Genomic DNA, 15,556 nt, shown 5'->3' with positions numbered 1-15,556 from the left:
CGGAAATTACCGATGGGACTAGAAGACAGTATCCGGATATGACAGACGACGAAGACGAATAAACGGGTATTGGAAAATTAGAAAAAAAACGACCACCACCAACTTCTAAAAACATCGATTCGTCGATTTTAAGGGTATATTTGCCATTTATTTTTGAAGAGCAATTTCCGAAACGTTTCTTTTTAAGTTAATAGAAAGTGATCAAACTGAGAATGAATTTTTCGCATGTAGCATTATTTCGGACATCCCGATTCGGATTGTGTCATAATAATGGATTTTTATTTGGCCGATTGAAGTTTACGCTGTTTCTTTATTTTTCTCATAATGTTTGAAGCATTGTTCTCAATAAAAGTGGCTGTTGACCATAATGGGAGGTTCAAATGAAAATTGGTTTGGTTCAAATTTAAAAAAAAAAAACATGAATAAATATTTTGTAGTAGTAATATATATTACGTAGAGGCAGTCATTTTATTTTCTATTTGAGACAGTTCAACAAAACTTCTTGAGGACCCAGTTTGAGTGAGATTTAAATTCTATAGTTGTAATTTGTATTTCCCCATCCAGGTATGTTGATGGTTACAAAAGTCAGGGATGAAAGACACCTCAGCAAGTGCATCCAGTGACTGACAATTCAATCCGGAGGCCATGATACTTGGATTTATGGCTGGACATGCTCCCTGGCACCACAGTAGTGTGTCTTACTTAAGACACTTGCCAAAGATACAAAAGCTCTCAGCGACATAAAACTTCAAAGGTGTACAGCATCATACAAGATGACTTACGGAGTGGCTAGCCATTTCAATGATGAACTTGTGGAGGAGCTAATGGATCTCGGTTTTGTTTCAACTAAGACAAGTCAACACACACAAACAATGAGAAAACTGTTGCAGCTATTTTTCTGCTATAGAGAAAGAAATAGTGTTGAGATATTTGGCCTCCTTAAAAATCACAAGGGCTGATTCTAAATCAATTTTCATAGAATTTGAAAGCCTGTTTGAGAGACTTGAACTGCCATGGGACAATCTAGTTTAAGTGTGCTACTGGACTCATGTAACACCATGAGGGGAAAAAAATCTGGCTTGGGGACCAGAATACGTCATTGTCCACCATGTCCACAACGGCTACGCTGCCAAAGCATTTAAGTCCCGTTTGGATATTACTTGGAATAATGTATATAACATTTAATAACATTATATTCTCATCAAATGTGCAGAAAATGGAATTGAATAAATACCACTTTTACCTGACAATAAACATTTGCAAGCATGATAATTGATATGTTGTTCATTATTATAAATCAAACATCCCACAGTGTAGACTGTTCATACACAGGCATTTGATCATAGCCAGTTGAGTTTTATGGGAAGTGGACAACTGAATCAAAATGTCAGGTATATGTCTAATGCCTGTGACTTCAGGTAAAAAAAAAAGTAAATTTAACTGTTTAAAGACAAAGGTGTTAAACTTCACTGCTAATATTCCTTATTATTGTTCTGATTGTGGATGTCTCGTGTTGAACATAATTATATCTACTTAACCGAAAGGTGTACTCCTTGAACACTATTCTAAGGCAAAAAAGGGTATTAGAATCCCTGAAATACAGAAAGCTTCGGGGGGCTTCGCCCCCCTTATCCCCCCACCAGGGCTTTGCCCTGGACCCATTGGGGGCCTTGTGCGGCCCCCTGAACCCCACGCAAACATTTTCAGGATTGGCAACTTGGCTCTGTTATCATCCCTGTAATTTATAAATAACATTGGTTTATGTATCTGTACTAATCACATGACTTTCACATGCAAGATTTACACACTATTAGCTGAGGAACCATTATGCGCTATTTTAAAATGGGTGTACTCAGCTGAGATTGTGACAAAATATTCTTTTAATCATGTAAAATGATGTATTGTCGGCCTCAAACTAGCTCGAACTGACTTTTCCAGACTAGTTTTGTGGAAATAATGCATTTGCCAATTTTGGGACCATCTGGTGTCTAGCCCCTTTATTTTCCCAAAATTAAGTCAAAATAATGCATTTTCTGAATCAGTATGTCACTGACCTCTTCCGAAATGTCACTGACTTTGATACCAGTAATAACAAATCAGTAATTAGCCTTGACAATTTGGAGATACTGAATTTATTTCTATATAAGGAAAAGAAATTGGTACATTTATCTTGGAAACACAACAATTAAATACACCTCAATAATTCTGGATGAAAAGCAACATCAGGTTCTGGTGATTTTTTTTTTAATTATGTTTAATCATAAGACTCAATGTTAAGTCAATAATGTTACAGTCAGGGTCCACACAATGCTAGACTTTAAAGTGACGCTCTTATTCAAAATCAATACATACACATGTATAACAAACATAAATTTATAGTGATAAACCTTTAACTACTTATTAAATAATACATTAATGGAAAATATTAATAACTGATAACAAGATTGTAACAATGTATTTAATAGCTGAAAACGCAAAAATATGAAATGATTAGTGAGTGCTAAAAGATTTACTGTGATCTTAACTTTCGTTTCATAAATTAGAAATATTGTGTTTTCTGCACCTTTCTTTCAAATTAAGGTTGGTATCCTTCATAAGAACCATTGATTTCGACATTTATTCATCCTTTTTGATATATTAAAACAATTTTATTAATTTTGGTAAATCTTATTTGGGAGTAAGAGTGCATCTTTAAAGTTTCCCTTTCTCATTACTGTTTTATATCTGTCATGATTAATAAGACTCTCTGTTACAAAAGAAGGAACATTTATTTCTTCTGTATGACCAGGCTGGTCAGAGGCACTCCATTATCTTGCGAATCAATAAGCTATGCCCAAAAATGTTTCAGCGCCGGCATGTCTTATTCGGCTATAATATCTTTACACCAGACAGTGAGGAAAAATTATGGTTTAAGGCAGATTTCTGAATCATTTACAAATTGCTACAATAATTTGACCAGTTTCTAGATTAGCTGTTTTATGACTGTAGTTATATTATGATTTATCAGAGTTAATTAGCTATGTGGCTATGCTAATGCTGTTAATCTGAGATTATACATGTATAAAAATTGCAGATATTTCCATCAATTTTAGCTAGCCTGTTTATCGAAGAAAACAAGTTGAGGCGTTGTCATAGCCGGGGTTGGGGTCGTTGTCAGTGGTGTTGCTGTACAAACAACTTGAACCTTGGCTAATGTTACTAAGCTGAAAAACATTCAGGATATTCGAATGTAACTTGGTACCTTGGCTTGTAGCTGAAAAACAGTCAGGATATTCGAATGTAACTTGGTACCTTGGCTTGTAGCTGAAAAACATTCAGGATATTCGAATGTAACTTGGTACCTTGGCTTGTAGCTGAAAAACATTCAGGATATTCAAATGTAACTTGGTACCTTGGCTTGTAGCTGAAAAACATTCAGGATATTCGAATGTAACTTGGTAACTTGGCTTGTAGCTGAAAAACAGTCAGGATATTCGAATGTAACTTGGTACCTTGGCTTGTAGCTGAAAAACATTCAGGATATTCGAATGCAACTTGGTACCTTGGCTTGTAGCTGAAAAACATTCAGGATATTTGAATGTAACTTGGTACACAATGATGCAAGTGGCAAAACAAACATATTCGCAAAGTACATTCAATTTAATACTTATTAGAAATGCTCTTTGTTTGACTAAAAAACAACAAGAAAAGACAAGTTTTTGCACCTGCTTTGTGGCACTCTTTGTTGTAGGTTTCATGTGATTATTATCAATACGGCTGATAACTTTTATGATGAAGAAGATTCATATATGTGTACTTTTAATATTATAAGAATCTAATAACTATCAGAAAAAGGCTTATTAACACTTGAAGTTTCCCACTTTTAACCGTTACGTTGCCTTCATAATAGGATCTTGATGTACAGCCTGCTTCCCTACTTAAATGTTGACACATGTATTATAATATAATTTATGAAAGCCGAAGAGAAAATCTTTATATATTAACAGGCGCAGATGCAGCTTAAGTTCTTCCTAAGTATTTTCCACATTAAACAGCGGGCTTGCTGAATAATACTACAAACTTGAACAGTAACAAAATAAATTGAAAATTTTAAATGCTGACTTAAATCAAGATTATCAGGGACAGAGGGTATTAGACGTGTCTCAAATTGTGGAGCACTTCTTTCGATGTGACCCCCTCATGCAGAACTATAAAGCATAAGGTTTAAAGGTGATGAAAAGATATATTGGCACCGCCTACCCCTGCTCCCACCCTATATCTGCTAGTGGTTATGCTGAGGCCTATAAAAATTCATTTGGTATGGGGTACCTGACCTTACCTTTATAAAAGGCGACGACCCGACCGCTTTTAAAGTCAGTTGGTAAAAAAAAAATATGAAAAAAAAAAAAAAAAAAAAATTTAAATGTATGTTATTATTTAATTTAAAACCTATAAAGCTTTATACTGAAGATTCCTTTAAAACCATTCTTCAATGATGACAATAGCGTTCTTACATAAAGCCTATAAATAAAAAAAAACACATAAAAAAGCCTTTTTACCCTACTTGTTTTATGAAAGGATGTATCCCTAACCAAACCATTTTATTTTTTTTGGCCAATGACCATACTTCGGTTGATTTGTCATAACTATAATTCATTTTTCATTTTTGGTTACCAATTTATAAAGGGGCTAGATTAACATAGCCGTTTAAGAGACACATTGTTGTAGTTTCATAAGATTTCTTTTGGACCCAGTAAACGTGATTTGTTCTGACAGCTGCACCATTCATCCTGAATAAAGAGCAATTCCACAAAGGCATAATGTGTTTCTTGGGAATAGGAGATGAAGCTCAACATTTAATAAACATTACAAAGGATTAAGTGTTATACTGCTGAGGGTTTTTTTCAAAATATTGTATAACTTGTCTTGTCTATCATATGACAAATGGAAAGGCATCGATATTTGAGTGTTTTTTTCACACGTTTAGCTTCATTCCGTACATAATAAATTATACGTGTATTGAAGTTTGACTCTTTCTTATACTGTTATGATTTCAAACCTCATTGCCAACCATTTTTAAATTCTTAAAGAATCTGTACAATTCATTGATACAGCTGTGATGGCATCAGTGTGAATTTGGACGAATTTTGGCTTTTGAGTTCTGGGGCCATGATTACAAAAAGTCTCGATTGCAAGTCTGAATTAAGTCTCAAGTGGTTATTAAGCTGCATATCTTCATTTCAATGTAACTTCCCTAATCGTGGAGTGTTTATGATGAAACTTGCAGAATGTCATTTCTATTTGAAGCTTACATTTATTTTCACAGGGCTTGCGTTAAAGGAATTAGTTTGGAAGTATTATCACTCCATAGAAATGGATTTCAACTTCCAAAATTGATTCCTTGGAAGTAAAAAAACTTCCAAAATGTTGAAGAAATCTTCCAAACTTGAAAGCTTTGAAGTTCAAAATATCCAAACCTATCAATTACTTTTATGGTCACAATTTTAATCAGTCTTTTAATAAAATGAATTATATTATATACGGTAAGTCTGTGAATTTGGCTTAAGTTAAAATTGCAAAATATTTGATTTTTAACATACAGTCAAACCCCATTGGCTCAAACTCCCAGGGAATGGTGAAAATACTTCGAGCCTTGGAAAATTCGACCCAAGCGGGATTGTTTACCTTCAGTATAAAGAAATTGGTCCTTTTCATCTAGTTTGAGTCAATATGGAATTCGCCCCAATGGGTTTCGACTGTACTTGTTGAAAAATAGTTAAAAAACATATAGTTTTTGGTAGATTTAAACTTCCACATTTCAAAGAAAAACTTCTAAAATTAATGGACAAGAAGTTCATACTTCCAGTTTCAAATTCTAAATGGAAGCCCTGTTTTTGTAAAATGCACTGAATATGGTAAAGATGTTTCTTTGTAATTTAATAAAAGGGATTTTCTGAGTCTGGACACAAGCTTGGAACTGTCAATGGTTGAAATAAGCACATGCCCGCAAGCCCTGCACTGGTTAAATGCTTTCCGGGCTTACTCAACTTATGGATTTTATAAAGCAGGGCTTGTTGAAAGATTTTGATGGCAAGCAGTTATGTAAAATTAGACAGGCTTGTTTATCCAAAAGTCTAACTTTGATGACTGGACTGTTCGTAATCATCATTCCCCAGAACATGATGATGCTTCAATTCATATAATTGGCAACATTTTTATTCGAATCTCAATTCAATAAACGCAGTCGTTACTTAATCTGAAATAGTCTCACAGGCATTGGCTAGGCTTTGACCAGTCGTGGATAATCGTTTTTGATCGTGACATTGACCAATCGTGGATAATCGTTTTTGATCGTGACATTGGTTTTATGATAATTCAGCGTAAATAAACAAAACTATTCTACCATTAAACACAAGTTGCTACACAATTCAGAATTGTTATAAATCTTTGAGAAATTGTGAGGAGTCCTCCTTAGTGTTCACACATATATCACCCTTATGTGTATGCCTATCTTGGATAATTACCAGTATTTATAATTCCACTGGAGGGTTATTGTCAGACTTTAAAAAATTTATAATCTTTGTTAACCTAATGAGTTTGTCTACCTTGTGTTCTCAAGAAAATTTATTCAGGACTTGGTTTTCCGGATTGAAAGCAGACACTTAATTAGTAAAAAAAATTGGGGCTGCTTCTTTATGCCAATTTAATGCACAGGGGAGCATTATTAGGTGCACTGCTGCACATATGAATTATGCATGACTCATGTTTTACGAGCGAAAGGGGCTCGTTTACAGATAGTGTTATATACAATGTATATACTCTTTTAATTATCATACCGAAAGGGATTTAACAATTGTAGAAATGAACATTTATACAACAATACAAACAATCGAAAATACATTTGAAAAAAGGTAATAAAGATAAATAAAATAGTTAAGTTATATATGATCACACTGATTTTGAGAAAGTGACAAGCAAAGTAAATTATACAAGTTGTTCGAGGTGTTCATTTTGTTCATGATAATTGTATTTATAATTCTGAGAAACAATTCGGGTTCAAGTATTATTCTGGAAGCATCTAAACATTTAACTAAACGTTCTTTATTAAAGTTAGACATGGAGAGCTGAGTAAAAAAAAAACCACACATTTTTTAATTAAAAAATGCTTGGATCATAAACGACTGCGCACCTGTAAGAAAATGCTTGCCGAAAAAACGAAAAACAAGCAATTAAAGATGCTTCTTTAAATGGAGTCTGTCACAACTTTATACAAAATTTCGAACCTTTAACCATAAAATGTACATGGGAATTATTTTTTTTTAATCATGTATGAACAAACACCAAATAGCTTCTAGTGGATATGAACATAGTTCTATAAATCTAAGCTTAGTTAAGTCATTCAGTTTTCACATTCATTCAGTAAATAGCGTTTAACTAACGCTTTTCAGCAAAATTAAAGCTCAGCCCTTTTTCTAGTTATTGTTTTTCTATAGAGCTCTTCATTAAACATTTGATGATGTTGTAAAACTGTTACAATACAAGCATTTGGATTACATTTCACTCGAATTTTTTTTTTTCCTGTTTGTCCCTGTAAAAAACATATAATACAAATATGACCTTGAAACTGTTTCAAGGTCATTCATATTGCAGTTGTAGTCTTAAAAACATGTACAAAGAACAGAACAATTATGAGATCATCACTTGATACTATTTGTATTGCTGTAAATGTCCTTTTAAACGTGCTTGCCCTAACTTAAAGCTGCACTCTCACAGATTGAACGTTTTGAAAACTTTTTTATTTTTTGTCTTGGAACGAGCCAATTTTGGCGACAATCCATGGAAACCAGTTGTATAAGACTGCTGACAAAAATTAGATCGCAGATTTTTATATTTCAGTTCAAAAATTGATGTTTTATGCATTTTTCTTAAACCGTTAGTAACGGTTTAAGCCATAAAACATTAATTTTCGAATGGAAATATGAAAATCTACGATCTGATTTTTTGTCAGCAATCTTACATCATTGGGTTACAGATATTTACACAAAAATTTGCGCTTTCCAAGACAAAAAATAAAAAAAGTTGTAAAAATGGTAAATCTGTGAGAGTGCAGCTTTAAACCAACGAGGTGTCTTTAAATACTGGGTCTTTTTTTCCAATTTATGAGTCATGAACACCTTAACCTTAACTAAAAATACGTCATCTATTCGATGAAAGGAATTCCTATTAGAGCATCTGCACGTCAAACAAAAATTCATACCGTATTGTTCACAATTTCAGGTGCAATAAAACTGCCGAAACTTGTGTTTTGATAACTTGAAGCCATGCATTTATTTGACACTGTTGATTGACACAGCAGGGTATGTATAAAGCTACGATGCAGCAGATACTGATGGAAATTTCATGTTTTTTACTTGAATATAGCGAGCTTTAGATACCGTATTATATCATGTATAGGACGCTAGCATAGATAGGACGCAGGGAAAAAAATAGTTGAAAAAACGGGTAAAAACCCTTAATATATAAGATAGGACGCAGCGGAAAAATGTCAAAATCGGAGCCGAAAAATTGAGGTTGGTCAAGTATTTATAACATATATATTGAAGTAAAAGAAATAAATGTATATAAGGCATATTTCGATAACTGTCTTGTGTATTTCGATAATTATCGTTGTATTTCGGTAATTTAACATTTCGGTAATTAAGTGTACACAACAATGATATAAGTCTTGACATTTTGAGAACATTCACGCATATTATAAGACTTATATAAATGCTGTTATAGTCCCGACACGCCTTCTGACTGACAGTCAACCGTTGCAACCGTTGCAATAGTTCCGACATGCCTTCTGAATGACAGTCAACTGTTGCAACCGTTGCAAAACTGTGTATCGTCAAAACTGATGATTGTTTTGATAAGGCTTGTCGCTGCGCGGATGTCAGGCATAATTAATGCGTGTCGGTAATTATCCTTGCCAGCGGAAGGCACGACGGGTAAAGTGCGAACAAACAACCATACATTATTACCATCGCAATAGTTTGTTCTATTGATGTTTTTCTAATGACAGACAGCGGGTGTTTTTCACACCTTCGCACATTTGAAAAGATTTGATAGTGACATTAATCCTACTTTGCGTTATGCACATTCCTTTATTAATTTTTTAAAACAGTAACATACAACAAAATGTTTTGTAAAATATCGAAACATTAAAATCATGAACAACGATTAATTGATATTTACCTCCTTTCCCAATTTTCCGTTGCCGTTATAACTCAATCCAGTTAAATGCTGACTTACATCGAGTTTTTGTGAGTAGCGTCCCTTTTGTAAAAAAGTAAACACTCATGTTTGTTTTCAATTTATTTCTCAATAAATCATTTTAAAGTAAACATTCAATATATTTCTGTGTGTGTTAACTTGCGTGATTTTACCTATGTCAGTTGTTCTCTTCGCAGTACAGATACTTACTATTACCGCGTTCTTCCCCGGTCGGATATTTTCGACCTGAAATGGACTTGGAATAAAAACAGATGAAATTCTAATAGCATAGAAAGGACGCAGGGAATTTTTAAGACGAGAATTGGGGGTAAAAAAGTGCATGATATAATACGGTAGTTGCCCTAAATGGGGAAAGATGGTTCTTTTTTAGCGCACAGGGTTCTCAAAAAGACATGTGCCCTGTGCATTTATTAGGATATATACAGATGTTTATTTATAAATAATTTGTATACTTTGTTAAGGGAAATTTTAGTCATATCAGGAATTCATCATTGCAAAAAAATAACTTCTTAATTTTCAGGAAGTTAACAGCTGTGTTGAGGAAGTGATTAAGCGTGTTTTTTGCTCAAAAAGTGTAACATAATCCGATGGTTCAAGTTTTGGGAAAATCATTAAAATTTGCACTTTTGCATATTGGTTACACGCAGCCATCATCAGAGAGAAATCTGGGAGCATTCTTGAACCCTGAGGTTTTAATATAGAATTCCAACCTTGATCGAGACTGTTTATAATGACATTTATGCAAAGACTGAATGCCTCATAGGACCAATAAATGAAAATGAAAACTTGACATCCCATCAAAACACTTTTGTTACCTCCCTGCCCAGATTTCCCTTGTGGAGAAAGGCAATCTTGTATGTCAATTTATTCTATATACTTTAAAGAAACGAAATTTCAAGGTCTTTTCCAAAAGCCTAAAAGCTTAAGAAAGACAAGTTTTTCATGTGACTAGTTTTGTTTAAAATGTCTTCTTCGTGTAGCTATGAAACTCTTGATTATACGGCCTGTGGAAAACAGTAGTTCCATTTATTGATACAACAGAAACTTCAGGGACCATGCAGACCTCAGAAGGTAAACATTAACAAAAGCTCTATTTAGAGACACAAGGTTCAAGGTCTTACCAGCACTCAAGCAACGGCCCATGGAAAACAGTAGATATGTTAAGGGGGTAAAAAGATTAAATGTTTGTTTCCTGTTTCATGCCCCTGGAAAAATAGGGTAGGAAGAAAAATTCATCCTGATGGTCCTTTTTCCCTATTAAATTTTTCATTTAGCTCTGACATTGGAAGCCAGCATTCTGAAGAAAAATTATGGGAACTAAAAAGTAACGTTTAATCATTGCTTGATCTTTTCAAGTGGAGCTGGATTAGTATTGGGCTGACTTTCCAGTCATCATTGAGAAACATTCCAATCACAGGGTCTTCGATGATGTTCTCTCTTTTGGTCTGAAAATGGAACAGTTATTTCTATTTTGGTGGCATATTTCTGAAATGATGGAGGCAATTTAGATTAAAGAATCAATTTGATTAATTCTGTGATCACTTTATACCTCTTAAATGTGCACTCTCACAGATTTACTGTTTTGACATTTTATTTTATTTTTGTCTTGTAATGAGCCAAATTGGTGTAAATATCTGAAAACCAGTGATATAAGACTGCTAACAAAAGATGAGAATGCAGATTTTCATATTTATGTTCGAAAATTAATGTTTTATGGCTAAAAGCGTTACTAACACTATAGAGAAAAATGCATAAAACAACCATTTTTAAGCATAAATATTATGACCTGTGATCTGATTTTTTGTCAGCAATCTTACATGTATATCACTGGTTTCCATACATTTCTGCCAAAAATGGCTCAGTCCAAGACAAAAAATAAAAAAAATTGTCAAAACATTCAATCTGTGAGAGAGCAGCTTTAATGAAGAGGAGCATTATATGTTAGAGAGTTTCAATAATGGTTCAAATAGTAAATATATCTCATTTATAAGTATCCCTATTTTAAAACCTATGATAAAACAATTTATATTGCTCTTTCCAATCATCAGCAAAGCTGCAATTTCTGTTGCAAACTACTGGTATAATATGCATGATAGATTTGAATGAAGATTCATGGATTTGAAATCCCAGTTATTTTCCATCACTGGTATTATTGGGGGTTTCCATGGATATTGCTACACATTTAAACAAGAAATGATTATTTTAGGGATTGATTAAGATAATTCTTTGTCTTGTATTCATTGAATGAAAAGATACTGTGTGTGTACTTCATAATTCATGATCATAAATAATGGTGCTTGCATTCTCTGAAATTTTTATTGATCTCAAAATCTCAGTTAACAAAGTTGAGCAATCACTGATTCCTTTTGTTTTACTGCTTTCACTGGCTTTTTATCAGTTTTGGGAAAAAATTCTCATAGTGCCTTTTCGGGGGCGGCTCAAGTATTTGATGTTAAAGGGGGCGTGACTAAGGAGCCAAACCAATTGACATGCGCCCCTCCCTCATAACAGAAATAACTAAGATTTAAAATGTTGGCAGGGGTTTAGTACTTTCCCTAGAAATTTTTGACAATTTCTAGTCTGAAATGGTGCACTTTGGGCATATTTAATTCCTATTTTCTCTTATATTGAGATTAAAGGGACCCCCCCCCCCCAGATCGGCTAGGGCTTTACGAATATTTTTGGAACAAATGGAGAAAAAAATCAGCAAAGCAAATATACATATCTCTCAGAAACATCATTAAATTAATGAATTTTGAGATTCACATTATATGAAATGGATTCCTATTAATATATTTTCCATAAATCTGTACAAAAAATTACTAGGAAGTGTAGGTAGGGATTTTGTTTTCATAAAAAAAATATTGTTACTTTATGTCATTAGATCATTTTTTACAAATTGCGCTATTTTTTGCAAATGTCACTGATATATTGCTGTTGTAGTGGAGCTTTATTCTGTCAAAAATTATCGGCAGTTTATGTTTTAACAAAATATGTTTATGGTGGCAATACCTTTTTTTTGGTTTTGTTTTTAAAAGATACTAGGGAATGTGGCGTTTGCTAAATAGGGTCTGGTTACCCGTAACAAACAAATTGTTTTTTTTCAGGCCCAATGAGCCAGAAAACTAAAATGCACTTCTAAATGCAAATGCCGTCTAAACTGGATTTTGCACCGAAATTGGTCAAAGACTAACGCCTTGCTTAAAGACTTGATATTTCTGGTTACCGGTAGTTTAAACCTATAGAGAGCATTGATTTAAATCATGAGCTGCATGATCTTCCCATGCAAAACTATGCAGTGTAAGATGAGACCGCAGACGTTATTCGTGAATAACGATTACAATCCTTCAGAACAAAATCGAAGACTCGTAGACCAATTAATTATTATTCATAAATTTTACTGGCTTTGTCACCAGTGAAAACATGTGAATCTAGTTTAAAAGATATAAATTATGATTATAACAAAAACAGCATAGTTGCAGCAATTGGCTTCCGGCAATCATAATTTCCTTCTCACTCACATCTCGGGGGTCTCATGTGATTGTATCAAACGTTACAAAATAGAAATGAACGGAATGTAATTAAAAAGAGGAAATGCAGTGCAATTTTATTACAAAAGTGTATTTTGTTTGCCAAGAAGTTCAAGTTGATGCATGAAAATCTTGACAAAGACTTGAAATTTGCTGATGCTGTTCTGTTTAGTTAAAGCTGTTCTCTCACAGATTGAACGTATTGACAACTTCTTTATTTTTTGTCTTGGAAGGAGCCAATTTTTGCGAAAATCTATGAAAACCAGTTATATAAGACTGCTGACAAAAAGTTAGATTGTAGTATTTTATATCTAAGTTCAAAAATTAATGTTTTATGCATTTGTCTTAAACGGTAAATAACGGTTTAAGCCATTAAACACTAATTTTCAAACGGAAATATGCAATCTGATCTTTTGTCAGCGATCTTATATCATTGGTTTGCCAATATTTACTCAAAAAAATTATATTTCCAAGACAAAAAATAAAAAAAAGTTGTAAAAATAGTATATCTGTGAGAATGCAGTTTAAAGGGCCTTCCACAGGGCAAATGGTAGTTTGAAGGACCTAATTATAAATGTTTAAAAAAATATTTTTTTGTTTTTTTAGTTTTTAGGGTCAATATTCAGCAACTATGATACACACATCTGTTGCAACATATGTAGGTGAATTAAGGAGTTAAGCAAATTGAGTAAGATTATATCAGATTTTCAATCAAAAAGCATTTAAATGTTTGTTGTATCGTCTTCCCCACCCACTTTTGCATTGTGGAAGGCTCTTAACATACTCAGAAAAGGTATTTAAAAAAATAAGTATAAGAATTTGATTTAGTATCAGTTTTCCGAGAACTAAATGTATTGTACGTCAAAACTTATTTCCTTTTTTATATAAATTTCAAAATTATTCCAGAAGAAATTATTGTACATTCAATTTGTTAGAACCATGGGCCAATTTCATTTAAGGTCTTACTTTAAGTTGAAATAGTCAGTCTTAAATATTTTTTTTATGATATTGTCACAGTGACTTAAACTTTAACCAGTATTTTAAGTTGAAAACTAAGATGAGTACTGGGTATGAAAGTTGATCACATTGTTGCGATCTTTGTTGTTCCAAGTCAGGTTTAAGGTTCTTGAAGATGTGACTCAGATCCAGGGTTCACACTTAGGCAAAAACCATAATAAAATGAGTGTGGTTGCTCAAAGTACATACCGGGTACATCTGATGTTGTATCATCGTTTATTGAAAATTGACATTTGGAAGATTTTTAGAACTCTGTTAAAGCTAACAACATTGTTTACCGCATCATTATTAACTTTTAAAAGTCAAACATTTTGTCATGTGCTACATGTGTATCTCAATATTTGAGAAAAATATCAAAGATCACATAGGTTTCCAAGTTGAAGCGTATTAAGGATTTGAAAGTTAAAAAAGATCTAATCCACAATGTTGTTAATACTTGTTAATTTTCATGTATTAAACCCCACTTTCTTTTGTCTTTTCAGATGTTGACCACTGTCCAGTGCCTCCCAAAACCCGACTTTTGGTGCTAGTAAACCCCCATAGCGGGCCAGGCAAGGCCATGCAGATCTTCCAAAAACAGGTTGCTCCTATGTTAGATGAGGCTGACATTCAGGTCAAGGTCATTCAAACAGGTGAGTTATTAATGAAAGGTATCAGTTGAGTGTAATCTGGTGCTAGTTAACCCTACAGTGGGCCAGGCAAGGCCATGCAGATCTTCCAAAAACAGGTCACTCCTACTTTAGAAGAGGCTGACATTTGGGCAAGGTCATTCAAACAGGTCAGTTATAAATGAAAGGTATCAGTTGAGTGTAACCTAATGCTAGTAAACCCAACAGTGTTTTTCCTGTTTTAGATGAGGCTGACATTTAGGTCAAGGTCATTTCAAATGGTAAATGATAATGAAAGCTATCCGTTGAGTGTAACCAGATGTTAGTAAACCCCTACAGCAGCAGAGTCAAGGCCATGCAGATGGTCACTCCTATGTTAGATGAGGCTAACATTGAGGTCAAGGTCAATGGAAAAGGTGAGTGTCTAATGTTAGTTATCAGTTGAGTGTTACCTGCACACAGTGGGCCAGGCAAAGCCATGTAGATCTTCCAACGTGTTATTCAAGGGTCAAGGTCATTATTACAGGTTACTTCAACTTCTAGACATTTCATCATGAGCATGTGGCCATGTAGATGATGCATGGTCTCGTACATATATATGTGAACTTTACTAATATTTTGCTTTGAAAGCTGATCTGTTGCTATTTATAGTCATGAGAAAGTCATGCAATGCGATGCACAGGACTTTTAAATTGGCTACCAGAATGTGATGCTGAAACTGACCATTAAAACATGACTTTGTTTAAAATTTGCATAACATGCTTACTTTTTGTATTTATAATTCCAGTTTAAAGTGTTTTTGATGAAAAATATGCTGTATACTAAAATTAACAGGAGCCATCTTAAGAATCCAGACTGGAATATGTTGAGTCCAGTAGAATCCAGACTGGTATATGTTGAGTGCAGAAGAATCCAGACTGCTATATGTTGAGTACAGTAGAATCCAGACTGGTATATGTTGAGTACAGTAGAATCCAGCCTGGTATATGTTGAGTCCAGTAGAATCCAGACTGGTATATGATGAGTGCAGAAGAATCCAGACTGGTATATGTTGAGAACAGTAGAATCCAGACTGGTATATGTTGAGTGCAGTAGAATCCAGACTGGTATTTGTTGAGTACAGTAGAATCTAGACTGGTATATGTT

At 33.8% G+C, this 15,556-nt stretch overlaps 1 protein-coding gene across 4 annotated transcripts in view; it reads left to right on the top strand.

The window, feature by feature from the left end:
• LOC128207994 (sphingosine kinase 1-like) overlaps window positions 1-15,556 on the top strand; it is a 53,165-nt gene that overhangs the window by 4,164 nt on the left and 33,445 nt on the right. For all 4 annotated transcript variants that reach the window (XR_008256814.1, XR_008256813.1, XR_008256815.1 and 1 more), the window contains exon 2: window positions 14,285-14,434. Coding sequence is in view for 1 of the 4 variants with exons in the window: in XM_052911241.1 (XP_052767201.1) it covers window positions 14,285-14,434 (150 nt within the window). In the remaining 3 variants the exon portion in view is untranslated. The remainder of the gene's footprint in view (window positions 1-14,284; window positions 14,435-15,556) is intronic.

This window comes from Mya arenaria, chromosome 2 (assembly GCF_026914265.1).
Source record: "Mya arenaria isolate MELC-2E11 chromosome 2, ASM2691426v1".
NCBI lineage: Eukaryota > Metazoa > Mollusca > Bivalvia > Myida > Myidae > Mya > Mya arenaria.
This window is presented reverse-complemented; position numbering and strand designations above follow the sequence as displayed.